The sequence below is a fragment of the Eptesicus fuscus genome, chromosome 24 (assembly GCF_027574615.1).
Source record: "Eptesicus fuscus isolate TK198812 chromosome 24, DD_ASM_mEF_20220401, whole genome shotgun sequence".
In the NCBI taxonomy this organism is placed as follows: domain Eukaryota; kingdom Metazoa; phylum Chordata; class Mammalia; order Chiroptera; family Vespertilionidae; genus Eptesicus; species Eptesicus fuscus.
This window is the reverse complement of record NC_072496.1, coordinates 1188982-1216916: the sequence shown is the minus strand read 5'-3', so window position 1 is coordinate 1216916 and position 27935 is coordinate 1188982. Positions and strand designations below refer to the sequence as shown.

The following is a 27935-nucleotide window of genomic DNA, read 5'->3' as shown; positions in this document are numbered from 1 at the left end:
CCCCGCGAGGGGACGGGACAGGAAGCGTCCGCGGTGAGCGTGTTCCGTGCCGTGATCTGCACAGACACCGGAGGACGCCTCAGCACACGGCGCTCGGCCTCGGAGGAGAGCGAGCAGAGCCCCAGGAGCGCAGGCTCAGCCGCAGGTAAACCCAAGCCGGCAACTTCAACTTCACCGCCGAGCTCCTCGCGGGACAGCAGGGAGCGGGCCGCCGGGTTCCGTCCGTCAGAAGCAGAACCGCCTCGGAACAGGCGAGCGAGGCAAAAGGACGGTGCCAACGTCCGCCACAGGGAGGGCTCGAGGCGACGAGGAGCCGCTCCTCGGCTCGGCCTGTTCGCCACGAGGTTCCAGCGTGTCCGTCAGCGCCCGTCTAACACCGGCTGCCGAGAGCCTCCCCGCAGACGTGATTCCTCGGAGATCCGTACGCTGAGTCCTGCTTCCTGTCTTCTCCCGCGGAAGCAAACGGCCCGCCCCGCCCGCTCCACGGCCTTCACACCCACCGGGTTCCCCCGGGCGCGCCCTCCCCCGAGCTCCGCGGGGGCCGGGAGGGCAGCGCGCAGACGGGCTTGGGGACGCCCCTCCCCGCGGCGGGGCCAGTGCTGCTCGCCCCGGGCGGCCGGCGGCCCTCTCCGCTGTTTCGATGACACGGTTCCCAGGGTTCCGACAAGGCAGGCGTGTCTTCGGCCTCGAAGCAGAGGAGGAGGGACTTGGCCGCGGATGCCAGGTCCTCGCGGCTCTGGGCACAGCTGTCGGCGCCGACGTCCCCCGCCAAGACACAGATCCTCTCCACGCAGGTCCTGAGGGCACCCCCGTCGCCGCGGCGTCCTGGGCAGGAGAGGAAAGTCACTAACCCTCCCCGCTCCTCGGGCGTCTGTCACTGTCCCGGGGTCCAGGGAGCTTCCGGTCAGACTCGCCCCAGACAATTCTAACCCGTCAGTAACCCGACTGCTCAATGAGCAGGTGGGTTTGTTTTTGTTTTTAATAGATTTCTTACTGACTTCAGAGAGGAAGGGGGAGGGGGAGGGGGAGGGGGAGAGACAGCAACACCCATGATGAGAGAGAATCATGGACCGGCTGCCTCCTGCACGCCCCCTACTGAGGATCGAGTCCACAACCCAGGCATGTGCCCTTGACCGGAATCGAACCCGGGACCCTTCAGTCCACAGGCCGACGCTCTATCCACTGAGCCACACCAGCCGCCCTGGGCAGGTGGGGTGTTTGTAAGGACTGAGCTTTTCGGGCGGAAGCACTCATGTATGAAGTGGGTACCGGTCACACAGTCCCATGTCGGTGATGAGCGTCGGGGAGGGTTAGGTAACAAACAGACGGAGGAAGAGATGCCGCGACCCCTTCCCGACGAGACCCTGACGAGAACGGCCGCTCCCGCCGGAGCACGCACCTCTCAGGGCGGCAAGGACAGCGCCCACGGCCTGGTCCACGCAGCGCGTCAGCTCCCACACTCCCGGGGCGCGGCCGGCCATCTCCCTCAGGGCCCCGCACCCAGAAGGCTCCTCCTGCGCTCGCGTGCGGGAGCTCGTCTGCGAACAAAGCCCTGGTGGTGAGAACGCAGGGACCAGCCTCGTTTCCTCACCGCCCCCCCCGCCCCCCGTCCCCCCAAAAGCAAAACCAGGACGGTGAGAGCAGGGCCGTTCCCAAAGGAGGGATTTCACCTCGTTTTAAACCAAAGTCTGACCGCCCTGCGGCCGGAAAGCAGGACCAGACAACAGAACCTCTAATACCCACCACCACAGAAGGTAAATGGGTAAGAGTTCGATTCTGTTTTATTTAAATAAAAACATCCAAGCCGCAGCTTGTCTCTCTCTTCACCCTCATTACACACCTGGTTTACACTCCCGTTCACCTGGGACCTGAACACGCCTGGTTTACATTTTCCCGCTCACCCGTGACACGAGGAACATGCTCTGCCTGGCTCCCTGCACGTTAGACCCTGAGCACACGGATCGGGAACACGGGCTACAGCCTAGTGACTCTCCGGGCAGAGCCGGGCCCAGGGCGGCCGGACACAGAGCACGCGACCGCGGGCCCACGTCCGCGCCCGCTCACCCGCCGCGAAGCGGACAGTCACCACGTCCGGGCGGGGCCGGCTCTGTGTCGGAACTGACACCGACGTGCCCGCCGGGACGAGGGGAGGACGACAGACACACAAGGACACAGAGGCGCGGAGCCTGCGCTTACGGCTTTCCACGCGGCGAGGACGGCTTCCAGGCACCCGGCCAGCACCTCGGCCTTCGCGCTCAGCTGCTGGGCCGCCTGGAGAGAGAGAAGGTCAGGCTGTTCGTACGCACGTTCTTCAGAAGCATGAACCCGGGGACGCCCCGGACCGGGCGGGGAGAGGCGTTCCGGCCGCGAGGTCTGGGAGCAGCCCTGTTCCCGGGACTACAGTTCAGCGGCGAGAGCAGCGGGCGCTCCGGCCCGGCGGACCGGCTCCGCGGAGAGCGGGAGGCAGAGACGGGCTCCCGAGTGTCAGGACAGGATCCTAGGACAGACGCGCCTCCGACACTCAGTCGGGACTGGACCTTCCGTCTCCCGAACCCTCCGTTCCCCGTCGAGACTCTCAGCAAGGAAACGGGTGCATAAGGAACCACTCACAACCCACAGAGGTGATGAGCTGGGCTGGGGCTCCGAGCGGACGGAACACACGGGCAGGGGACAGGACCAGCTGGGGGACCCCCCCCCCCGCAAAGTGGGGGGCTCAGAAATGCCGAGCTCGCACCCTCAGCCCCAGGTGTTGTCACTCGGCAGGTCAGAGCCAGGGTCAGAGCACCGAGTGACGGTCAGCGAGTGCCGAGAGGGACCCCAGGGGTGAACACAGGCCCCGGGGTCGCCCAGCCGCCTCGGGCGCCACCCGAGACCCACGGGTCAGGCTCTGATGTCAGGGCGCCGAGGGGCGAGGAGGCTGATTTCGGGAAGTCGCTCGAGTCCTCGAGCTTCTGTGTCTCGTGTGAGATAATCGACGTGAACCCGGCAAACACTTCGCTCAAGGCAGCGGGTCGACACCCACCGTGCAGTTTGCGCTCTTAAGCGGAAGAGCAGAGACGGAGTAGAGGGAAGAGAAGACAGGAAGTGGCCAGCAGGTGTCACCGCCGCTCCACCGGCCGAGGGTTCACCCGGGATTCCGCCAGGACCAGCCCAACCCGGACCAGAGGCCACAGGGACACGTGCTCCCAGCAGCCTTTCCACAGAACACAGTCTACACGTTCAAACACGTGGATCTGTAACCATCTAATTCATGGAGTCACACACACACATCAATGTGAGCCCGGCCGGCGGGGCTCAGGGGCTGAGCGTCGACCTAGGAACCGGGAGGTCAGGGTTCGATTCCCGGTCAGGGCACAGGCCCGGGTTGGGGCTGCGGGCTGGATCGGGAGTGCAGGAGGCGGCCGATCAATGATTCTCTCTCGTCATTGATGTTCCTCTCTCTCTCCTTCTCCCTTCCTCTCTGACATCAATAAAAATGTATTTTTAAAAAACCAACTTGAGCCACCATCTGGGACCCATAGAAGCTCCTTCACCCCGTTACCTCGCTCTGGGGGCGCTGCCCTGAGAGCTCGCGCCGCAGCTCCCCCGCCCTCTCGAGTCCAGAGTCGATGAGAAGCCTCAGCCCCGCGCCGACTCCGTCCCACAGGGCGTCCGCGAGGTCCTCCTGGAAAAGCAGAGGCGTCAGCTGGCAAACTCGGGTTTTAGGTTTTAAAAGCAGTTAATTATCGTTATGTCTGCTGCTGGTTGTAGGAATACATCCCCCCAAGTTCATGAACTTCAACCGAAGCTGGACCAACAACTCACAGCCCATCGGGGAGCAAACCAGCAGGTCGGCCCTGAGCATCAGACACCAGCTGGGAGCTGTGCGCCCCCAGGACACAATGTCGCCCGAGCAGAGGGACCCCGATACTGTGTTCACAGCCAGAGGGACCCCGATACTGTGTGTCCACAGCCAGAGGGACCCCGATACTGTGTCCACAGCCAGAGGGACCCCAATACTGTGTGTCCACAGCCAGAGGGGCCCCGATACTGTGTCCACAGCCAGAGGGACCCCGATACTGTGTCCACAGCCAGAGGGACCCCGATACTGTGTGTCCACAGCCAGAGGGACCCCGATACTGTGTCCACAGCCAGAGGAACCCCAATACTGTGTCCACAGCCAGAGGGACCCCAATACTGTGTGTCCACAGCCAGAGGGGCCCCGATACTGTGTCCACAGCCAGAGGGACCCCGATACTGTGTCCACAGCCAGAGGGACCCCGATACTGTGTGTCCACAGCCAGAGGGACCCCGATACTGTGTCCACAGCCAGAGGAACCCCAATACTGTGTGTCCACAGCCAGAGGGGCCCCGATACCCTGTCCACAGCCGGGGCTGAGCCAGCAGACACAGACTCCCTAGAACCAGTTCCTCCCGGCTGACTGGCTGCGCGGCCCTCACGGCAACCGCTGTCACCGAACAAAGGGCCGAGGGGTGCAGCGAGGACTCACCAGCCTGCGGGCCGCACGCTTGCCAGCGCAGATGGAACCCACCCGAGCTCTCCTTCACGGCCCAGCACCGGGCCTTCGACAGTGAGAGCCTCACGCAAGCGATGCTGGGCCAGGAGCCCCTCCCCTGCACGCCCCTCACCTGCACGTCGGCGCCCCCGTAGGCCCTGGGGTCCAGGAGACGCAGCCTGCTCCCGCTCAGCACGGCCAGCTGCCCCACACACGCCACAGCCTGCCGCACGGCCTGGGCGGCTCTCCTCTGCGCGTCTGTCACCATCGACGGGATGTCCGAGGAGCAGCCCTGCCCGGCGACAGGGGCCCGTTTATCAGATGCGCGAGGTGCGGGAGCGGGAGGCGGAGGACGGACAGACCAGACGGGGAGGGAAATACGCTCTGCGCCCCGAAACAGCAGCGCCTCCGTCTCAGAGCCAGAGACACGGCGCCCCCCGCCCCCCGGGACGGGGGACTAGGACACGGCGGCCTCTGGGGTCGCACACGGGTGACGAGAGAGGAGACACGGAGGCTCTTTACCCTTGAACTTTTCCGGGCCCGACAGCCGCCCAGCAGGCGCCCGTAAGGGCAACAGAGGGTCGGGTTTGGTCTCTTACGGCCGCTGGGCCGCCTCTGACACCTGAGAGCCAGTCGGCCCCTCTCTCTCCCTCTCTCTCTCTCATTATCTCTCTCTCTCTCTCTCGCTCTTTCTCTCTGCCGCAGACCAGCCTCAGCCGCGCCCTCTCCAAGCTCAGGCCCGAGTCCACCCGCAGGTCCTGGTCTCCAGCTCGGCCCCGGCCCTGCCCACGGGACGAGGTCGGCAAACACGGAACACACGCCTCCCGCCCACGGTCCTCAGCACGGACTCACCTGCAGGAACACCTGTAAGTAGCTGCCCAGCTTCTCCACCTCCTGCCGCAGCTCCTCTCCCAGCCGTGCTGCGGGGGGCCCGGGCGGGGAGTCCCCCGGCCAGTGCGGGGCCAGCACCGCGAGCTGCCCGAAGGCGCAGGCCACCTGCACCGCCCGCGCCTGGGCCGCGTGGTCCGCAGAGAACACTGAGGGAGGAAAAGACGGGAAGGGGCCTCTCCCAGGAGCGCTGACGCCACCACCCGCACCTTCACCCGCCGCCGGAAAGCGCCCGCGCAGGGGAGAACCGCGGGGGCTGCTTACGGCCGTCGGGGCTGTCCTCGTCCTGGGCGGCGTGGGCCTGGGAGATGGCCAGCAGCCCCCCGTGCACCCGCAGGAGGCCGTCCAGCAGGCCGTCCGCCACCGTCTCCTCCTCGCCGCTCCGCCCGAGGACGGCCAGGGCCGAGCCGATGAGCGCTCTGCAGATCCCGGGGAGGGCGGACTCCGCGGGGCTGGAGCCCAGGGAGCCTGTTCCGACGGGAGACGGCCCTCAGCCCGGAGCCGGCACCACGGGCCCCCGGCCGCGCCCCGAGCGCGTCCCTCTCCCCCGGCCCCGGGTCACAGGGGTCACCAGGCGATCCACCACCCACCTGCCGAGCGAGAGGAGTGCGGACGCGGAGCCGCGTGGGCCTGGATGTCGTGCAAGTAGCCGGAGACCCTGCGGTCCCTCACCAGACTCCTGCTCCTGCGGGGCCAGCGGGAGGAGGTCGGCCACCCGCCCGCGAGCACATCGGTCACCCCCAGGCTCCATCCCGGCCCGAGCCCTGGGCCCCCGAGGGAGGGTCCCCGTCCAGGGGCGTCCGAGCACAGGTCACGCAGTGACCGGGACAGGTCCGCGCGCAGAGGAGCACGCCGGGGCTCCGGGCTCCGCCAGCGGGACGTGCACGGGGAGGAGCCGGGGCACCCAGCGTGCGGAGCTGGGGCGCAGGGGGACCACGGGGGCGGGAGGGCCGGAGCAGCTCATTCCCTACACGCTCCCTTTAAATCACAGACGCTCTCGGGAGCACCCCGCCGAGCGGGCACCTCATTCCCAGGCCTTCGGGCACAGTGCGCGAGGCGTCGATTTTCAGCAACAACGGAGACTTCCCTGGATTCCCTCACTGACACTCATCAGGCTACAGACTTCTCTGACAATAAGGACAGGAGCCCCGGCCGGGTGGCCCAGTGGATAGAGCGTCGGCCCGCGGACGGCAGGGTCTCGGGTTCGATTCTGGTCAAGGGCACGTGCCTGCACGTACCTTGCGGGCTCCCGGGCCCTGGTCAGGGCTCATGTGGGAGGCAACCCATCAATGTGTCTCTCACACATCGATGCTTCTCTCTCCGTGTCTCTCTCCTCCTCCCTTCTACTCTCTGAAAACCAATGGAAAAAAATATCCTCTAAATTAATTAATTAAATAAAATAAAATGAAATGACAAATAAGGACGCGATACAGACGTGCACCGGGAGCCAGCCAGCTCGGAACACGCGGCCTACCTCCTCCTGGAGAACGAGGAGATGGGTGCGTCCGTGAGGTCGGGCTCCCACTCGTCCTCGGGGTCACAGAAGAGGTCCTCACACTTGCAGTTACTCTGGGGAAAATACAACAGAGGGTTACTGTCGGTCATGAACTTAAATACGTGGTTACATTTTACTTTTTATTATTACTTTCTTAATATATATTTTTATTGATTTCAGAGAGGAAGGGAGAGGGAGATAGAAACATCCATGATGAGAGAGAATCATCTGATCGGCTGCCTCCTGCACACCCCCCACTGGGATTCTCATAGCTGCGATCGCACGGAGATCGGCTTGTGGTTCTCTTCTGAGTCATCTTTTCCGGTTTTGTGGCTTTCGGTTGATCTTAATCAATTGTTCTGGCGTCGGAAGGCGGCTGGGACGCCTGACTTTCTCGATGCTCTGGGACCGTTCACGGGATTTGTCTGTCTGGAGGTTCGAAAGCGCTTCCTCACGAAACCGACTGGGATCTGCACCTCTTTTTGCCGTGCCCCCGGCCCCCGCCCCCCGCCCCCCGCCTTTATTTTTATTCTTGGAGGCGCGGCTGGCTTGTTGACTAACTTCCCGGTGGGTGCAGGTTCCTCCCTCAGCTTCCATAGTTCTCTTCTACTAGAAAGCCCTTTCCTCCTGGAACGTGACCACACTTATCGGCACAGCTTCACGTGGAACGCGATCTTAAAGGGCCTTGTCGTCTTTGTTTCGATGCCGCCCTCGCCTCGCATCCCGGGTTCCCCTTCCCGGAGAACGGCGCCGCGTGCACTGATCTCGACTCATCCGCGACGGCGCTCACTCGCGTGGGCTTCCCTTTGTTTCACGTTGATTTCCTAGGATGACCACACACTTTCCCGCAAGGAAACAGTCAAACCCTGCGACTCACCGGTCACTAAACACCAATGAAAGCAAACTGCGGAAATGGGTGAGTAGCACTATTTCTGGTAAGCAGATTGTGAGAATATCAAAGTGTGATTAAAAAAATTCCTATGTGGGGTATGATTTTAGAAGACAGGGAGTAAGATATTAAAAACAAGTATGGCCCGGCCGGCGTGGCTCAGTCGTTGAGCGTTGACCTATGAACCAGGAGGTCACGGTTCAATTCCTGGTTGGGGCACATGCCCGGGTTGTGGGCTCGATCCCTAGTGTGGGGTGTGCGGGAGGCAGCCGATCCATGATTCTCTCTCATCATGGATGTTTCTCTCTCTCCCCCCTCTCCCTTCCTCTCTGGAATCAATAAAAACATATTTTCTAAAATCGTGTAGAGAGAATCATAGTAAGTGAACCTCATCGAGCTCCTTCAGGGCGGCCAGCTTGGACTCAAACTTCTCCAGGCTCCACAGCGTGGACACGCCGAGCCGCAGGTTCCGCACCCGGACCCGGGGGCCGGGGCCACCCCCTCTGTCGGGCGCCTCGTGTCTGAAACACACCAGAGGGAAACGTCATCTTAAGACACACGTGCCCGTCACGCACACGTGGAGCCTTCTGAGCCCGAGGCACTGCCTGACGCACCGGGCCCGGGAGGAACGCCGCCCGGGTGAGGCGTGTTTGTGACGGTGACAACCGTGTGCAGGGCGTGCTGTCTTCAGAGAAACTAAAATAACGGTCCCGGTTCCTAGGAAGGACGCGGAGGGAAAGCGCTTTAAACGGAGGGCCGCTCTCCAGCCGCCCACCAGGCACTCACCTGCCAAACACGTACTGCCTCTGAGCGCGGCCGCTGAGGGCGTTGGCCTCCTGGATCATGAGCGAGAGCTTCAGGGAGCCCCAGCTCGTCGGGCCTGGAGGCGAGCACACGGGGGAGTCAGTGCACACGCACACGCACACACACACACATGCATGCGCACAGACCCACACACACACACGCACAGCTCGTCGGGCCTGGAGGCGAGCACACGGGGGAGTCAGTGCACACGCACACGCACATGCATGCACACAGACCCACACACACACACACAGCTCGTCGGGCCTGGAGGCGAGCACACGGGGGAGTCAGTGCACACGCACACACACACACACACGCACGCGCACAGCTCGTCGGGCCTGGAGGCGAGCACACGGGGGAGTCAGTGCACACGCACATGCATGCGCACAGACCCACACACACACGCACAGCTCGTCGGGCCTGGAGGCGAGCACACGGGGGAGTCAGTGCACACGCACATGCATGCGCACAGACCCACACACACACGCACAGCTCGTCGGGCCTGGAGGCGAGCACACGGGGGAGTCAGTGCACACGCACACGCACACACATGCATGCGCACAGACCCACACACACACACGCACAGCTCGTCGGGACTGGAAGCGAGCACACGGGAGAGTCAGTGCACATGCGCACACATCCATGCGCACAGACGCACACACACACGCACAGCTCGTCAGGACTGGAAGCGAGCACACGGGAGAGTCAGTGCACACACACATGCATGCACACAGACCCACACACACAGACACAGCTCGTCGCGCCTGGAGGCGAGCACACGGGGGAGTCAGTGCACATGCACACACACACATCCATGCGCACAGACACACGCACACACACATATGCATCCACACAGACACACGCACACACACACATGCACATACACACAGCTCGTCGGGACTGGAAGCGAGCACACGGGAGAGTCAGTGCACATGCGCACACATCCATGCGCACAGACGCACACACACACGCACAGCTCGTCAGGACTGGAAGCGAGCACACGGGAGAGTCAGTGCACACACGCGCGCACACACATGCATGCACACAGACGCACACGCACACACAGGCGTGCACAGCTCATTGGGACTGGAAGCAAGTACACGGGAGAGTCAGCACACACATACACACACAGAGCTCGTCGGGACTGGAAGCGAGCATATGGGATAGTCAGTACACACACACACATGCACACACACACACACAGAGCTCGTCGGGACTGGAAGCGAGCACATGGGATAGTCAGCACACACACACACACACACACACACACACAGAGCTCGTCGGGACTGGAAGCGAGCACATGGGATAGTCAGTGCGCACACACACACATACACACACAGAGCTCGTCGGGACTGGAAGCGAGCATATGGGATAGTCAGTACACACACACACATGCACACAGACACACCACACACACACACACACACACACACATGCAATGCACACTCTAGCAATACCCCCCCGGGGAAGGACAGGCCTGGGAAAGTCATTCTCTTCATGATTTAGACCTGGCAGTGAGGCTCACTGGTTAGTGTCGACCCTCCCACCAAAGGGTCATGGGTTCAATTCCAGGTCAAGGGCATGTACCTGGTTGCAGGTTCGATCCCCAGACCTGGTTGTGGCATGTGTGGAAGCAACCAATCGATGTGTCTCTCTCACATGGATGTTTCTCTCCCTCCCTCCCTCCCTCCCTCCCTTCCATTCTCTCTTAAAAAATAAAATGAGCGGCTTTCACCCCGCGTCACAGCGGTGAGGGTGACGTGCTGCGTGCACAGCTGCAGGCACTGAGGGGCCGGGAAGCTGACGCCGGCGCGCACTCACCCGGGGGCGCCCTGTCCCTGCCGCCCTGGCTCTGCTGCAGCGCCTGCACCTCTCGGGCGATTTTTTGCTTCTCGGCTTCCAGAGCCTCCAGGATCCTCGTGTGGCGGACGCTGTGGTCCTCCAGCGCCTGGGCCGTGCATCGCGGGGCCACGCGTGTGCATGTGGGAGAGAGGTTACGGAGCAGGTGGGCCACGGAACACACAGCCATCACAGCTCAGCTTACGGGGCGTGTGCCAGTCAGCACAGGAAGCTACCGGGAATTTACGAAACGCCTTCCTTCCATAAAAACGTCACCAGGACGTCTGATGGCAGAGACGACTCTTTCTCTTTCCACTGACAGGAAGTTAAAGACAAACAACAACAAAAACAGCGCTCAAAGCAGCCACGTCCAATGAGCTTTGAAAACCTCACTGGACACAGATCAGCCCAGACCGCCGACTAATGCTGTTTCCAAGAGTTAAGCAGTCCCGCTTTTTCTCCTAAAACTCTCAGGTTTGGGCCCTCGGTGTCCCAGAGCTGACCCCTGAGGAATGACCGCCGTGTCCACACTTGGGGCCACTGGGGTGTCTGCTCCCACCACCACCCCCACCACAGTCTTGGAAAAGAGAAAGAGAACGGCCCTGAGAGTGACGCTGTGACGTTAAGCCCAGCTTCTCCCCGCCAGCCCGGCTTCTCCCCGCCAGCCCGGCTTCTCCCCGCCAGCCCAGCTTCTCCCCATCAGCCCGGCTTCTCCACCCACAGCCCGGCTTCTCCCCGCCAGCCCGGCTTCTCCCCACCAGCCCTGCTTCTCCATCCACAGCCCCGCTTCTCCACCCACAGCCCTGCTTCTCCACCCACAGCCCTGCTTCTCCCCACCAGCCCGGCTTCTCCACCCACAGCCCTGCTTCTCCCCACCAGCCCGGCTTCTCCACCCACAGCCCTGCTTCTCCCCACCAGCCCGACTTCTCCACCCACAGCCCTGCTTCTCCCCACCAGCCCGGCTTCTCCACCCACAGCCCGGCTTCTCCCCATCAGCCCTGCTTCTCCATGACAGCCCCACGCTCGGCTGGGGGAGTCACCTGCTGGGCCGCCAGCCGCTCCAGCTGCAGGCGCCTCCGGTTGGCCTGCACCTCCTGCTCCAGCCGCTGCTTCGCCCTCTCCAGCTCCTCGATCCGGAGATGTGCCTTCTGGTTACTCACCTCCTGCAGCTTCTTCTGCTGAGACTCCTCTTTCTTTAAAGAACAACAATAAACAAATAATAAATAAATAACCAGAGCAAACGTACAAGCACTTCTCCAAGCTCCCCATCGCACAGAAGGGCCCCGCCTTTCACCGGAGCGGGAGACGACGCGCTGGGAGAAGACCTGGCCCAGAGCGCCCCTGCCTCACCGGCCCGGGAACCAGGCTCACGCGGCTGGGGGACCCCGTGACCTCCCCATCGATGACCCAGCCCCTCGCGAGGGCGGCACTGGGTGATTCGAACAGCCGTGTTCGGATCAGCAGGTGGCCAGGGAGGCTCCCGGGAGCGCCCAGCAGGGGGCGGACCAGAGCCAACACTCGGCCCAGAGAGGCTCCTGGTCTGGTCCCCGCAGCCACCAGTCGACAGCGCGCCGTCCAGGAAAGGACTCGGGGCGGGGGACGGGGGACAGGGAGGCCGGCCCGCCCGTACCAGCTCGGCCTGCAGGGCCTCGATCCTGCCCTCGAAGGCGGCTCTCTGACAGCACAGCTCCTGCTCCGCCACCTCCTTGGCGACCTGGATGCCCTGCAGCATCTCCTGCTTCGCCCTCAGCTGCGCCTCCTGGATCTCCGCCTCCAGCCTGCGAAGCACCGACACCCGCCGTGCAGCGTCAGGTACAGAATACCCGCGGGGCAGCATCAGGCACGGAACCCCCGCGGGGCAGCGTCAGGCACGTGCACTTGACCGGGAATCGAACCCGGGACGCTCAGTCCGCAGGCCGAGGCTCTGCCCCCTGAACCACACCGGCCGGGGCGGGCTTTTGTCGATCCCAGTTTACATTCCACGTGATTCTGTCTTAGTCTCAGGTGCACGGCGTCAGGGTTAGAGGTCATAACCACAGCAGCTCTGAATCGTGTTAAAATGCTGCCCATTAAACAAAAACTTCAACCTCAAAACTCCCCCCGGGAGCCCTCCCCATGCAGCCCTCCCCCCCCCCCCAAACTCACTGCTTCAGGCCCACGACACTCACTGCGATCGCTGGGCCGCGAGCCACTCGTTCTTGGCGAATTCAAAGTCCTTCGGGCCCTCGCCGGCCGGGGCGTCTTCCCCGGGCGGCCTCTCCCCGCTCCGGACCTCCGCCGGGTGGTTAAACCGGAAGTAATGGTCTCCCCCGAGCACCACGCGGTCGCCCTGCAGCACACACAGCGACCGCTGCCGGGGGGTCCGGACCGAGCAGGTGCCCGGGACAGACCCCAGCTCGGCGACTCAGGACGGGAGGTGTTGTTAACGAGAAACACGGGTCAGAGGACGGCACGGAACCGTCTGCACATGTCACTTCCTGGATGTGTCACAACAGCCCCCAAGACACGTCGCGGCCGAGGCCGACTTCCAGAATGAGGAGCCGGAGCGCAGACTTACTGAGGGCGTTCAGGGAGCCTCTCCCGGCAGACACCGTTAGGGACCGGACATACACACACACACACACACACACACACACACACACCAGAAAAAGCCCGGCCGGCATGGCTCAGTGGTGGAGCATTGACCTATGACCCAGGAGGTCACGGCTGGATCCCCAGTGGGGGGCGTGCAGGAGGCAGCCGATCCATGATTCTCTCTCATCACCAATGTTTCTCTCTCTCCCTCTCCTCTTCCTCTCTGAAATCAATCAAAATATATTAAAAAAATAATTTCCCATGAATCCCTCCCCCCGACACTCAGGTGCGTAGGCAGGGAGCCTGCGTCGTGGGGTGCCCGTACCCCTGCTCCCCGGGATGATCATCACGGTGCCTTCTCTGGTGTCCGGGCCTGGGCAATGCACAGCCAGCCCATTCACCAGCTTCTCAAAGGGCAAAGGGCAAAGGGCAGGGCCAGGGCGCCACCCGTCGGCCTGGGGACACCATGAGGACTGTGGGCAGCTCGTCTGGTCCCCTCCTCCCCCCGCCTCAGTCACACGGCTCTTGTCTTTGCACAAAAGGAGGCCATGAATGAACGAACAGGAAGGGGGTTTTCAAACCCAAACGCAGATGCGTGAACGGCCTGCCCAGGGCCAAACGCCTTCGCCCGCCCCACGGCGCCCGCTTACGTGGTGCAGCACGGTGGGCCCCAGCACGAGTTTCCCGTTCACGTATGTCCTGGCTTCCCCGACGGGGGCGATGCTCACGGTCCCGTCGACGTTGCTGATGGTGCTGCGGGGAGGGAGGCACAGTCACCGCTGCGGACAGAGGACGGGGCAGGAAGAGGGGACACGGGACAAGCTCTTGTGTCGGGGTCACGCCTTTGGGGTGAAGGTGCAGATCAACGCGTGACAATAACACGACTCTCTCCCTTGCCTCCAACCAGACTTTGGGTTTCGGTGCAAAAGCTGGGCCCCCAGCAAGTGCGCCCTCCACAGGGAGGAAGATGTGCATTGTGGGTATTTTGGTCACAACTGCTTTTGGAACAGTGCCCCTCCCCCGCAAAGAAAACAGAGGAAAATCCAATGAAGAGAATAGTACAAAACTGATCGCGGCTTGCCTCTAAAAGGAACAGATGTGCGGTGTTCCTGTGTTTGCTCTCCTAACTCTCCGGGTTTGTGTGAGAGTGGGACAGATAAGCGACATTTTCCTGGTGTGAGAGTGGCGGGAGCGGGAAGATAAAAGCCCCTGGCTGACCCGACCGGCGTGGCTCAGTGGTTTGAGCATCGACCTATGAACCAGGAGGTCCCAGTTCAATTCCCGGTCAGGGCACATGCCCAGGTTGCGAACTCGATCCCCAGTGTGGTGGGTGCAGGAGGCAGCTGATTGTGAGTCTCTCTCATCATTGACGTGTCTGTCTCTCTCCCCCCCTCTCCCTTCCTCTCTGACATCCATACAAATATATACATTTTTTAAAAGCACCTTTCTATTCAGAGAACTGGAAAGAAACCCAGCGCGCAAGTCGTCTTTGGGCTAACAGGATAGAAAAGCGGGAGAGGCTGAACCACAAATGGGACGAGTCTGTATGATCACGGGACACCCGTGTCGCTCCTCCTGGTAAGATGCCCTGGAAGGATCACGCCAAGGATCCAGGGCACGCGTGTGCCTCCCGTGAACGGGTCGGCCACCCACAGACAACGGCCAGGGCCCTCGTTTCGGAGAAGGCTGACCTACCAGTGCTCGTCGGCCACCAGCGCCCCGCACAGCTGGATGTCGGGGCTGGAGGCGGGGCCGTGCTTCCCGACCGCGGTGGTGCCCTCCCGGATCACGTACAGCAGCGCCTCCGACAGCTGCGGGTCCTCGCTCAGGTTGACCAGGTTCGGCAGGCGGCTGTCCACCTGGAAGGTGACTCCCGCTCTCTGGAGCCGGAGGGAGGAGAGACCCGTGGCGCTGGGAGACGCGCTTGCAGTGCGCGGTCCCGGTGCAAGGTTTCTCTCTGCCCCACGGCTCTCAGCTAAGGGCGTTAATTTCTCCGTGGGACGTCCCAGCGGGGCCCCGATGCCCCTCACATCCCAAGTGCCACCCTGACCTCCACACGCCTGGACACGGACCCTCTTTAGGGCCCTGCTTCCTACAGGGACAGCCGTGCTCCGAGTTTAATCTGCGTTTTGCTGGCCCTTCTCTGGCGCCTACCTGTAACTCCTTGATTTCGTGGTGTTTTCTTTTTTCAGCCTGTTCAAATTTTTCTTTCCACGCTCTTTCCGAAAACAAACAGAATTCACAGTTAAAAGTGTATACACGTATATATGATTAACTATCAACAGACAATCAACAAAGATTATGAAACCACTTGGGATTAAATGAAATGGCCTGGGGCTGGGCAGCTGCACAACTGGGGGGCGGGGCCAGGAAGGACAAGGCCGCACCGTCCAGGCCCCGCCCACCCACCTGACCCCGCCCCCCCCCCCCCCCGGCCCTGCAGCCCGGGCCCCGCCCCCTCCTCGGCCCCCACCTCTGCATGGCCACCATGGCTCGCTCCTGCTCGTGCAGCTTCATCCGCAGGGATGTGATTTCCTGCCGGCAGAGCCGGTACCGCTCGGGGTCAATGTGCTGGCGGCTTCTGTGAGCAGCTTTCAGCTTCTCAATTTCTGCTTTCAGTTCTAAATATTTATAAGGAGACGCACGATGGATCCAGAATCACCTCCGCCAGAGGTCAGCGAGGCCCTCCGATTCCCGCTGCGCTTGGGAGTTTTAAATCTTCCCAAGGCCACTGCCCCTGCGGAACCTCCACGCCTCCCTCCCTGGCCCTGACCGGAAGCGCCCCTGCGTTACTGAGTCTGCCCTCCCGGGGAGGATGGCATGTGGTCCAAGCGGGACGCCTGAGGAGGGCGAGCTACGGATCCCACTGGGACGGACAGACGGACGGGGGACCGCGCTCGGCAAACCTACAAGGACCTGCCGGCACAGAGCAAAGGTTTGCCAGCTGGAAGCACACGGTGATTCTCACGAGAAAGGTCGCCTGAGTGAGGGACCCAGGAGGATGGACCGGGACAGAGCAGCTCACCCCTGTGAGGCCTCCCCGGCCCTCCTCCCCTCCTGCTACTGCCACGGCCGAGCACTGAGGCAGGGAGGTGGCCGTGGCCGAGCACTGAGGCCCGGGAGGTGGCCGTGGCCGAGCACTGAGGCCCGGGAGGTGGCCGTGGCCGAGCACTGAGGCCAGGAGGTGGCCGTGGCCGTCGCTGAGCACTGAGGCCGGGAGGTGTCCACGGCCGAGCACCGAGGCCCGGGAGGTGGCCGTGGCCGAGCACTGAGGCCGGGAGGTGGCCGTGGCCGTGGCCGAGCACTGAGGCCGGGAGGTGGCCGTGGCTGTGGCCGAGCACTGAGGCCGGGAGGTGTCCACGGCCGAGCACTGAGGCCGGGAGGTGGCCGTGGCCGAGCACTGAGGCCCGGGAGGTGGCCGTGGCCGAGCACTGAGGCCCGGGAGGTGGCCGTGGCCGAGCACTGAGGCCCGGGAGGTGGCCGTGGCCGTGGCCGAGCACTGAGGCCGGGAGGTGTCCACGGCCGAGCACTGAGGCCCGGGAGGTGGCCGTGGCCAAGCACTGAGGCCGGGAGGTGTCCACGGCCGAGCACTGAGGCCCGGGAGGTGGCCGTGGCCGAGCACTGAGGCCGGGAGGTGTCCACGGCCGAGCACTGAGGCCGGGAGGTGGCCACGGCCGAGCACTGAGGCCGGGAGGTGGCCGTGGCCGAGCACTGAGGCCGGGAGGTGGCCGTGGCCGAGCACTGAGGCAGGGAGGTGACCGTGCCGAGCACTGAGGCCCGGGAGGTGGCCGTGGCCGAGCACTGAGGCCCGGGAGGTGGCCGTGGCCGAGCACTGAGGCCCGGGAGGTGGCCGTGGCCGAGCACTGAGGCCAGGAGGTGGCCGTGGCCGAGCACTGAGGCCCGGGAGGTGGCCGTGGCCGAGCACTGAGGCAGGGAGGTGGCCGTCCACACGAGCACGTTGCTCCCGGCCCCTCACCGCTCACGCTCCCTCCCGGGCCCCGCGCTGCCCTCCACCACAGCAGGTGACAGCCAAGGTCATTACAAAGAGGCCCCGGAAGTAATTCTGAAGTCGCACATGTCCATTCGTCTGTCCGTCGCCCAAACTGTCACCGGAGAGGCCCGGCGGCGCAGGGGGCGGGCGCTCACCGCGGATGAGCTGGGCGCTCGTGTCCTCGTTGACCCGGGCCACGTTGACGATGCTGCGCGCCTGGCGGGCGTAGCGCAGGGTGCTCAGCGTCTCCTCCAGGCTGCTGGCCGCCGGGCTCACCGTGGCGATCATGGCCGTCTTGGAGTTGCCGCCCAGGCTTTCTTTCAGCAGCCTGCGGGGCGGGGGCGGGGTCAGCCTCCACCTGGGCCCCCACTGCCCAGGCAGCCGTCTCCCCACCGCACAGAGCGGACAGCTGGGGCGCAGGGCGTGGTCTCGCTCCGCGGGCCCTCCCCGGCCTGCAGCTGTGCTTCCGTCTCATGGACGCTGTTCTCTCTGAGTTTCTATTTCAGAAGCAACAACCTGTGCACAGGCCTTAACACACGCTCAACTCCCAGGCGTTTCGTAGGATTCCTCTCCCGGCCGCACCGGAGCCACTTTGGGGAAGACACTCCCGCTCGGTCACCCGATTCCGGGCCACCACGACCTACTGAGCGGGGAGGAGCTCAACAAATGCTGCAAACGACGGGGCCCCGACTCAGCGGATAGGGTCTTGGGTTCGATCCCCGGTCAGGGCACAGGCCCGGGTTGCAGGCTCCATTCCCAGTGTGGGGCGTGCAGGAGGCAGCCGATGCATGATCCTCTCTCATCATTGATGTTTTCTCTCTCTCTCTCCCTCTCCCTTCCTCTCTGAGATCAACAAAAATATATTTTTAAAAATAATTTTAAAAAATAAAGTTCAGACACTTGCCACGTCAGGACCGACTCCCGGTACGGAATAAACGCCCTCCGGCGGCCCCCGTGCTCCGCCAGCGCGGAGATGACCTTGCCCAGCGTCAGCAGGGACTTGTTGATGCTCACGCCTTCCTGTGCGCGAGAGAGACCCGCGTTAGGGTCCGACCGCTGCTCAGAACAGGGCGACGCCACCCTCTCTCCCACAAGCTACCAGCTGTCTCGTGACCCCCACTTCCTAACGCTACTGGAAAGTGACCGCCACTGAAAAGCGGGGCCTCTGACACCCCAGCAGTGCAGACTGAGCTGCGGGTGGAGAGAGGTTTCTTGCTGTGGTTGAGCGCGTCTCCCTGGTAACCTCCTAAACATAAAGCCGGGGAGCAAGCCCCTCCCCCCCGGGAGCAAGCCCCGCCCCTCAGGGGAAAACCCCACCCCGGGAGCAAGCCCCTCCCCCCGGAACAAGCCCCGCCCCTGAGGGAAAACCCCGCCCCTATGAGCAAGCCCCGCCCCCCGCCCCTGGGGGAAACCCCTCCCCCCGGGAGCCAGCCCCTCCCCCCGGCGAGGCCCGTCACCCTCAGCAGCTGCCCGCTGGTGCCGGCCGGCCCTTGGCGCTCGCTGCCCGCCAGGTCCACCAGGCTGATGCGGCTGGTCACCGCGTGGTCGTGCTCCTCCCCGTCCACCAGCTCCGTCTGCGGCAAAAGGGGGTTAAAGCGACTCGGGGCGTCAGTCCCTGGTGACCTGCCCCCCCGGGGAGTCTGCGGAGGGGGAGCTGTGAGGAGGGCACAGGCCCCTCGCTGAGCAGTGCGCGGATTGTCCCAAAAATGAAAGAAACGGCTGGAAAGGGACAGAAAGCCACAGCTTTTAGGGAAACAACCACGAGCAGATGCGAAGCTTAATCACGGGTGGAGGTGCTGTTTATCCCAGCACGAAGGTAGCAACGGGTTTCAAGCGGCAGCAGGAGCCCTGGCCGTAGCTCAGGTGGTCAGAGCATCGCCCCAGACACCAAGGCCGTGGGCTCCGTCAGAGCACGTACAGGAGCCCACCAATGAGTGAGTGAAGGCATCAGCGACTGGGACAACACATTTATGTCTCTGTCTGTCTGTCTGTCTCTCTCATGAACAAACACACACACACAGCTCTTGGAACAAAAGCAACGTTAAACGTCCGACGGTCAAGACTGGAGGAAGTCTCGTCAGCGGGACGCCGGGCGGCCGTGAGAAAGACTCTGCAGAGATGGGCGGTCGCGTGACCTTGCTGCAGAGCTCGTAAACTCGCTGGGGCGGCACCGTCACACAACTGAAACCCGTCACCACATGGGCAGAGCGGTTTTATGGGAGCCACGGGCCCTACAGCTGAATCGTAAGAAACCTTTTACTGTCTGATGGGATTTCCCCAATACGGTACGATAATCCCCAGGCATTACTGAGAACGGATCACGTGTTGATAGAACACCCATGACATCGGGGTAAATTAGTAACAGATATTCTGGTTTTTAAAAGTGAGGAAAACGTACAGCCATACGCACCAAACCTGATTCGGTCGTTGAGTCTTATATTTCCTAAAACCCAAACAATGTCAGGTACCTACACGAATGTCCTTTGACCTTTGACTGACAGGAGAGAGAAGCAGCAGGGGACGCGGGACGCGGGACCCACCTGGGTGCGGGTCATCAGCAGCGTGAGCACCGAGTGCGAGCGGGAGCTCTTGTCGTTCATGCCGGTGGCCGCCGTGGCCCGCTGCTTGCTCCCCAGCTGCAGCCAGCCCTGCGGGGGAGAGGCCGGGCTGCGGGCGGCGGCCACGGGGGCGAGGCCACCCGCACCTCCCGTGGCCCCAGGCTCGTCAGTTCACAGAGTGAAACCACTAACCCATGTTCATCGTGCCGTCACCTGTGTGCCCGCCGCCCTGTTGTGTCTACCTCTGAGAGCTGAGTCGGGAAATAATAACTTTTTTTTTTAAGTCTTTGTTGTTGTCTTACATAGGTCCTCCTGGGAAATGATAACTTGGAAAGGCAACTTCGATAACTCTACGCTGACGTGACTTATTTTTAGTTCAGAAGAGAAACGCTCTTGAATAAAGTTCAACGAACGCAATCTGATCGTGACAAATGAACGAGATGAGCCGTTCCCCCTGCGACCAGCAGGTCAGGAGGGTCCTCTCACATGCTCAAGGCCACGGTCACTGTCCCGGGGGGAAGGGGAGTACCACCCCTCTTACCTGGATGTCCGAGTAAGAACCGACAGCGTTCCTGGTGGGAAGGGAAAGGTCAAAGTCGGTTACGCTCTTGTTCTCGTACAGTAAGTAGGGAAGCCCCTGAGGGTCTTCACGTGACGACATTCCCGGTTTCCGTGACAACATTCACGGTTCCGTCCCGGTCAGGGCACAGGCCCGGGCTGTGGGCTGGATCCCCAGTGTCAGGAGGCAGCGGATCCATGATCCTCTCTCATCACTGATGTCTCTCTCTCTCTCTCTCTCTCTCTCTCTCTCTCTTTCCCTCTCCCTTCCCCTCTGAAACCGATAAAAAAAATATTTTAAAAATCCGAACCTCTTCCCAGGAACTCATCTCACACCTCTTCCCCCGGCGGCGTAAGGAGCAGCTACAAACAGCAGCGGGAGAGGGGACAGAAGAGAGAACACCGAGCATTTCCCACGCGGTGTAATTCACGGTCTGCGCCAGGCCCCACGGGTGCGGGGGAAGGTACAGACAGGAGCACACGCAGCGGACACGGTACTTACACGGCCAGAGCTTCGACATACGGCCCGGAGACGGGGTGCTCCCGGACCCTCAGCTGCGAAGCAAGTGGGAGCGGCGGTCAGGGCACGGCCGGGGTCGTGCAAAGGCAGTGCTCAGTGGCTTTTCCCTACGCTCCGAGTTTAAGGTCAAGACATCTGTCTTCACTTCACCCGGGAATCAACTGCAAGGTTCCCACAGAAACCAACCCGTGAGGCATTAACACCGCCTCAAGCCCGGCTGCTGGGGCTCAGTGGCTGAGCATCGACCTATGAACCCAGGAGGTCATGGTTCGATCCCCAGTGTGGGGTGTGCAAGAGGCAGCCAATCAGTGAATCGCTCTCATCGTTGATGTTTCTCTCTCTCTCCCTCGCCCTTCCTCTCTGAAATCAATAAAAATATATTCTAATAAATAAATAATAAAAAATTTTTTTAAACTTTAAATTCTAACAGCATTTTTTAAAAGCTTATGTATTCATGAAATGTCCTACTTCACAGGAAATACTGTCTACGGGATATCAATTTGCCAAACAATCCAGTGAAGAGCATTGCTATAATAACAATACAATTTTTGGGAGCTTCTACTGCTTTTTACCTTTACAGACTTTTTGGGATTGAGTGTTTCAGTGGTCCATATATATACTGGAAGAAGCATCTTTTATGCAATACTTGCTTAAAATAAAAAGGTTCAATTTAGTAACTCACTCAATTTCCACTGGCGATAACGCTCAGCTTATTTACTAAATAACAATACACTGCAGCTCCCAGGCACCTGCTATTATACAGCAGCATGCAAGTCCTCCGTGTCACCTGGAGAACGCGTGGAACCGCAGGCATGTATGAAAACAGACATGAGGAGCGAGCAACCAACGCCGTCCTCTTACCGGCTGCTTCCTCTGCCTGCTGCCCCCTCTGCCCACCAGCAGGTCGTGGATCTTTTCGTTGTAAACTTCGAAGAAGCTCATTTCCAGGTGGTACCTGACCTGGGAGGAGAGAAGCTCAGGCTGCAACCTCACCCCTAAAGCCTCGCGCGGTCTGCAAACTGCACCTGACGGGGTCTCCTGATCCCTTCACCCTTCACCCTTCACCCTTCACCCTTCACCCTCCACCCTCCACCCTCCACCCTCCGGCTCCGGCTTAGAGCAGAGCAGTTTACAGACCCCATTGCTCCCAAGTCCTCCTTTCCAATCGCTGCACCCGCTGCCCTCTGCCTGGGGTGCCCCACCCTTCTCCTGGGAGCCCTGCCCCCCACTGGATGCCCCGCCCTCTGAGATGCCCAGCCCTCCACCTGCGGTGCCCCGCCCCCTGTCTGGGAGCCCCGCCCTCTGTCTGGGAGCCCCGCCCCCCAGTAATGACTGTCCTTCACAAGCCCAGCGCCCCCTGAGAAGACTGCCCCCCCCTCCCGCGGTCCTCCGGCAGCCCTGCTCCCTCTGGGACAGAGTCTCCTGTATCAGCACTTGATGGCCGTCCTCCATCCGCGCTCTGACCACAGGGACAGGGGGCTGAACTCCCAGCTCCCACGTCAGCGTCTCCGCTTCTCTCCTCGGCTTCACGCCCGTCGCTCCGGCCTGTGTCCTCGCGGAGTCGGTGCCGCCGGCCGAGTGCGGGGACACGCACAGCGCTGCCCGGCTCCCCGGGGCACAGCAGACCCGCACCCGCCTCCTCCATCCTCCTCCTGCTGCCGGGAGGACGGACTGCAGGCCCGAGGGACAGGAGGGCCCGTCTCCCTCTGGGGGCCTCCGCAGGGGCCCGACTGACGCCACCCCGCTGTGGCCCTCCCAGCCTAACACAGGCCTGCAGACCCCCGGCACCTACCTCCTGGGTCTGGTTTTTGGCCACTTGAGCAAAAAGGTCTTCGCAGAACCTTGGGATGATCCCCGGTTCCTCCCCGAATCCCATCATCCTAAAGGAAGAGGGGGCGTAAGGCTAAGCAGGCCTTTAAAACTCCACGTGATCACCCCAATCGGCAGGTGGATAAGGGGGTGAGGCTGAGTGAACAGGCTGGAGGGGCCAGGAGCCCCCAGAAGCTGAGAGGCAGGAAGGACCCTCCCCTGGAGCCCCCCGAGGGAGCCCGGCCCCCGACACCCCGATTTCAGATTCGGGTCCCAGAACGGGGAGCCCCTGTTCCTGCTGGTTGAGGCCAGTCTGTCGTCATGGGAGCGGCAGCCCCAGGAAACAGACCCTCCGTGCCCCTCCTTTTGGGCTTTGGCCGGGTTCTGGGAGCAGCTGAGCCCTGTGCCCCCGCAGGGGGACCCCCTAGACCTCTCACTGCAGGCTCAGGGAGACCCACTCCTGTGTCTGTGCCTCCGCCCTGTCCCCCCCACCCCCACCCTGGGCTCTGGCAGGGACAGTGCAGCGGCCACAGCAGGCAGGCTGGTTGGTGGAAGCGCAGGCCACGTGGCTCCGGGAGCCCCCACCTACAGGATGATGGGGGGGGGGCCTTCCCCCTATTGCAAGCATGTCAAACTCACGGCCCATGGGCCGCATGCAGCCCACAACGAATATTTTTGCAGCCAGCCAATAGAACGGTACGCAAGAAACGTTTTAATAAAAATTTCCTAACTTAATTTTTACAATATCCTGTCATAATTATTAATAACAAACTGCAACGTTCGCTAATGACTGGTTACAATCATCGTGTTGCATTCAGTTCCCTTACGGGCAGGCGCGCCATTTCTCGCCACAAATACCAGCAGAGAGTGTTTCAGCAGCCGATGGCCACGGCGTCAGTCTCGGACTGACTGGTTTGGTGTGGGCAAAAGGAAATATTTCGCTTTCGGAGAACAAGAAAAATAGAAGTGCAGTACATTCATTCATTTGTGCAGTTATTCAGTGTCTGGTAAGTTAATGTTCAAGCAAAAATATTAATTTTTATTAAAATGGCCTATTATTTTATGTTCACGTCGACTCATTTATTTCAGCCCTTTGTGTTCAGCACGTCTCTATCGGAATAAACCCACGCTTCTATGGACATTGAAGCTTTTGTTTTTTTGCGGCCACGTACACTTCAGCCGTGTTTATTTGGCCCGCGTGAGCCTTTGAGTGGGACATGCTCGCTTTACAGTAAAACGAGGCCAAGGACTCTCACAAGGGTCCATGGCTCTCGGGCATAAACTGGAGCCTAGAGGTTACGCAGCTGGACCAGGGGTGCGGGGACAGCGTGTACACCGAGCAGACCTGAGCCCGGACCCCCGTGGTCTCAGAACCGTGTGCGTCCATCAAGCCAGGCCGCTTCTCACGAAAGGTACACACACACAACTAACCACCCCCCCAGAGCCACGTCTGCGGCGACACTCACGTGTACGACTTCCCGGAGCCCGTCTGCCCGTACGCGAAGAGGCAGGCGTTGTAGCCCTCCAGGGCGCGGGCCAGGAGCGGAGCCGCCAGCGTCTCGTACACGGCGGCCTGGCTGGCGTAGCGCGGGTGGCGCTCGTCCAAGGACCAGAAGGAGACGTCGTAGAGGAAACGGTACGCCTGCCTCAGGTCCGGGTGCCGCACGGCGATTTCCTCCCCGTCCAGGAAGACCACCTGGGCCGCGTCCTCGTCCTTCTCTCTTCGAGAAGGAGCACCGAGAAGGTCAAGTTACCGCCGCTGTTCTGAGTATGAAGCCCTCACAACTACTCAAATAGAACACTCCTCCGGGCGGGACGATGCTTCAATTTTATGTGGAAAATACAACGGCCGGCGTGGCTCATTGATTGAACGTCGACCTATGACCCAGGAGGTCAGGGTTCGATTCCCGGTCAGGGCACATGCCTGGGTTGTGGGCTCCATCCCCAGTGTGGGGCGTACAGGAGGCAGCCGATCCATGATTCTCTCTCATCATGGATGCTCCTATCTCTCTCCCTCTCCCTTCCTCTCTCTGAAAGCAATAAAAACATTTTTTAAAAAGGGAAAGAAAATGCAGAGCAGCAAGCGTGATTATAATGTGTTTCCGAAACACAGTTCCCGGGCTCCTGCCTCCACTCCAGGGAAGACGGAGCTCTGGTTTCTCGCCCGGAAAGTGGACCCCACTTTTACGGCATTTTCCATCTTTTCCCTGCGCCCCTGATCTCTCCCTTTCCCCGCTTGCTGGGGTCTACCTGTCCGCTTCAGTTCAAATCTGGAAACGTACTTTTCGTGTTTTATAAAGAAACTTCAGGAGCACAAGTCCATAGAAAGCTGGCAAGGTGTACATGTAACTCCAGCAAGCCCAGCTGACCGTCTCTGGCTCCCCCTGCAGCTCCCGCTGTCCCCCTCTGCCCCCCCCCCACCCCTCCTGCCCCCTGGACCCTCCCTCGGAGCCTCGGACCTTCACGTCCACCCTTCGTCCACCTCAGACCTGGTGGAGACCTCTCACTGGCTCCCGATCTGCAGAAAGCACTGGGTCCTGGTCTGGCCCTCGATGTCCCTTTTTGCCCCCAACTCACTTCCGATCAGAATTTATCCTGGAAACCACCTGGCCTATCCCTGGGACACGGTCAATCCTCTAAATTTACAGTGGTCGGCAAACTCATTAGTCAACAGAGCCAAATATCAACAGTACAACGATGGAAATTTCTTTTGAGAGCCAGATTTTTTAAACTTAAACTATATAGGTAGGTACATTGTTATTAACTTGATTAGGGGACTCCTAAGCTGGCCTTTGCAAAAACTCAAGGGGCCCAAGAGCCGTATGTGGCTCGTGAGCCGCAGCTTGCCGACCACTGGGCTAAAATAATCGATGCACTACAACTCAACTCAAGTTCTCTCTATAAAGACGTCACCAGCCCTGACCTGTTTGGCTCAGTGGATAGAGTGTTGGCCTGTGGACTCAAGGGTCCCAGGTTCGATTCCAGTCAAGGGCATGTACCCTGGTTGTGGGCACATCCCCAGTAGGGAGTGTGCAGGAGGCAGCTGATCGATGTTTCTATCTCATGGATGTTTCTGACTCTCTATCTCTCTCCCTTCCTCTCTGTAAAAAATCAATAAAATATATATATATTTTTAAAATTCACCAAAAAAAAGAAAACAAAATGTCACCAACAAGTGTGAGACGCATGAGCACCGGGACTTTCTGAAGGCGGAGCCTGGCGTGTTCCGTGCCACCAGCCCCGCCTTCAGTTCCAAAGGCATGACCCACCTCTTGCTGAAAGGCCTCACGCGGACTGCCACCGTCACCTGGCTGTTCTCCACTTTTAGGGGGCCCCTCCGTACGGAGGCGCTCTGAGCAGCGGCCTCCTCCTGGGGAGGGAGCGTAGGTTCGTGACACCCTTCCCTTGTATTTGTGAAGAGAGTGCGTTTTGGCTTCTGTTGGCCTTGGGAGCTGGGCGTCCTGCGCTTCAGGGTGGACATCGCCGCGCCCCGAGGCTGAGGCGTGCCACACCGTGGGGTCCACGTGTGCTCTGCAATACGTTTCCCGGGCGTCCCTTTGCCTAAGCTTCCAAACTTATTTGTGTTTTTCGCAAGACTTGTGTGATGCAGGTTTCCTGTTCCCAACACTCTGACGTCCCACGGGCTCTGCTCGGGTTTCGTGGACAAGGGTCCGGGTCGAGCCTCCTCAGCCTCTTTCTGGGAGCGGATGGGCGTGCTGTGAGTGAAGTAGCCGTGTGTCTCGCTGTCATGTGCTCCCGCGAGGGCAGAAAACGTTACTCTGTCTTCTTCACCGGCCACCAGTCCAGGGTCGCTGTCTTCGGCGGAGGACGCAGAAGATGCAGCGTGGGAGTTTTTCTCGTTGTTGACAATCCTGACATTCCTACTGGTGTCCCGTGAAGCACCATTGCTGGCTGCAGCACCTCCCACGCTCTGTGTCATTGAATCTGCTCCAGCTGTTGCCTGCCTGCCCACGGAATCGGCTCCAGCTGTTGCCTGCCTGCCCACGGAATCTGCTCCAGCTGCTGTCCGCCTGTCCACAGAATCTACTCCAGCTGTTGTCCAACTGCCCACGGAATCTGCTCCAGCTGTTGCCTGCCTGCCCACGGAATCTGCTCCAGCTGCTGTCCGCCTGTCCACAGAATCTACTCCAGCTTTTGTCCAACTGCCCACGGAATCTGCTCCAGCTGTTGCCTGCCTGCACACGGAATCTGCTCCAGCTGCTGTCCGCCTGTCCACAGAATCTTCTCCAGCTGTTGTCTGCCTGCCCACAGAATCTGCTCCAGCTGTTGCCCACCTGCCCACAGAATCTGCTTCAGCTGTTGTCTGCCTGCCCACGGAATCTGCTTCAGCTGTTGTCTGCCTGCCCACGGAATCTGCTCCAGCTGTTGTCCAAATGTCTACAGAATCTGCTTCAGCTGTTGCCCACCTGCCCACAGAATCTGCTCCAGCTGTTGTCTGCCTGCCCACGGAATCTGCTTCAGCTGTTGTCTGCCTGCCCACAGAACCGGCTCCAGCTGTTGTCCGCCTGTCTATAGAATCTGCTCTAGCTGTTGCCTGCCCGCCCACAGAATCGGCTTCAGCTGCTGCCTGCCTGTCCACAGAACCTGCTCGAACGCGACGTTGTAACCTAAGACGCGTTTCTGTTTTTCTCTCGGATGACTCTCCCACCTCACTCCCAAGCAGCGATGATTCCTTGTTTCTTGTGACTCTCCTCTGCAGGGTCAGTCTACCTGCAGGGTTAGGGGTGAGGGGCGCACCTCCAGGGGTCCTACAGGCGGAAATAACGTACGTGCTATTGATGCCCCTGAGTTTCTTTGCGGAGCTCAGGAGAGGGTCGTCGTTTTCACGTTCGGACACGTCCGAGCCGGAAGGCGGCTTCAGGCTGCTCCCGAGGCCCAGGCCATGCAGTGACGAGCTCCTCGGGGAATCAGGAGCCCCGGGGAGGCCGCCGCCGTTCCCTCGGTGTGCCGTGTAGGCTGACATTGAGGCAGCGAGTGACTCTCAAAAGGATGTTGTTAAAGAAAAGAAAAAAAAAAGGAATAAATAAATAAATAAATAATAAAATTTAAAAAAAAAAAGGATGTTGTTGAAGCCTCTATGCTTGTCTCTGGATGCTCCTTCGATGTCCAGCCAATCCGTTTCCAAAAGTATCTGTTAAGTTACAAAAAAAAAAAAAAATTAGATTGCACAGACCACAAACAGGCTTCGAAGACATGAGAACCTGTCATGACGTGAGAACACATGAGAATAAATTTCGATGTCCATCTCAGAACCGTTTCCAAGCAGCTCAGACAAATCTCCGCCCTCAAAGAGCTAATGGTCATTCTCTCACAAATGCTTATTACGTCCCCATTACGCAAATGCTATGGATCCCAAAGACAAGATCCCCTTATCCTTAGTTCCTTAGTCTAGAAGGAATAAGCACATCACCCTTATATCAGGTCAAAGGTGTTAAGTGACTTAAAAGATGCAAAAAGTACATGTCAGCAAAGTGTGGGGTTTTTTTAAAAGTA

General features: G+C 60.6%; 1 protein-coding gene across 1 annotated transcript; it reads right to left on the bottom strand.

Annotated features, from left to right (window-relative positions):
- Positions 1-490: 490 nt before the first annotated feature.
- Positions 491-27405, bottom strand: KIF14 (kinesin family member 14). The gene is made up of 30 exons (XM_054713050.1): positions 26928-27405; positions 25691-26663; positions 23888-24142; positions 22405-22492; positions 21474-21572; positions 20595-20647; positions 20076-20106; positions 19517-19624; positions 18434-18550; positions 17881-17996; positions 17132-17304; positions 15459-15606; positions 15140-15203; positions 14681-14865; positions 13636-13738; positions 12580-12740; positions 12042-12189; positions 11452-11604; positions 10394-10520; positions 8555-8648; positions 8157-8289; positions 6859-6953; positions 5975-6069; positions 5649-5873; positions 5349-5533; positions 4630-4788; positions 3542-3664; positions 2197-2271; positions 1400-1538; positions 491-825 (listed from the first exon to the last, which is right to left on the bottom strand). The coding sequence occupies exons 1-30, from the start codon at positions 27403-27405 to the stop codon at positions 491-493; spliced, it is 5238 nt and encodes a 1745-aa protein (XP_054569025.1).
- Positions 27406-27935: the final 530 nt, after the last annotated feature.

Bases quoted from the DNA above. Each gene is read 5' to 3' on its own strand.
- KIF14 (XM_054713050.1), bottom strand. From the start codon at position 27,405: ATGTCAGCCTACACGGCACACCGAGGGAACGGCGGCGGCCTCCCCGGG. The intron at 10,521-11,451 runs GTGACTCCCCCA...TGCACGGCCCAG, and splicing joins AGCGGCTGGCGGCCCAGCAG to GCGCTGGAGGACCACAGCGT. The intron at 5,874-5,974 runs GTGGGTGGTGGA...CTCCGGGCTGAG, and splicing joins GCACTCCTCTCGCTCGGCAG to GGCCGTCTCCCGTCGGAACA.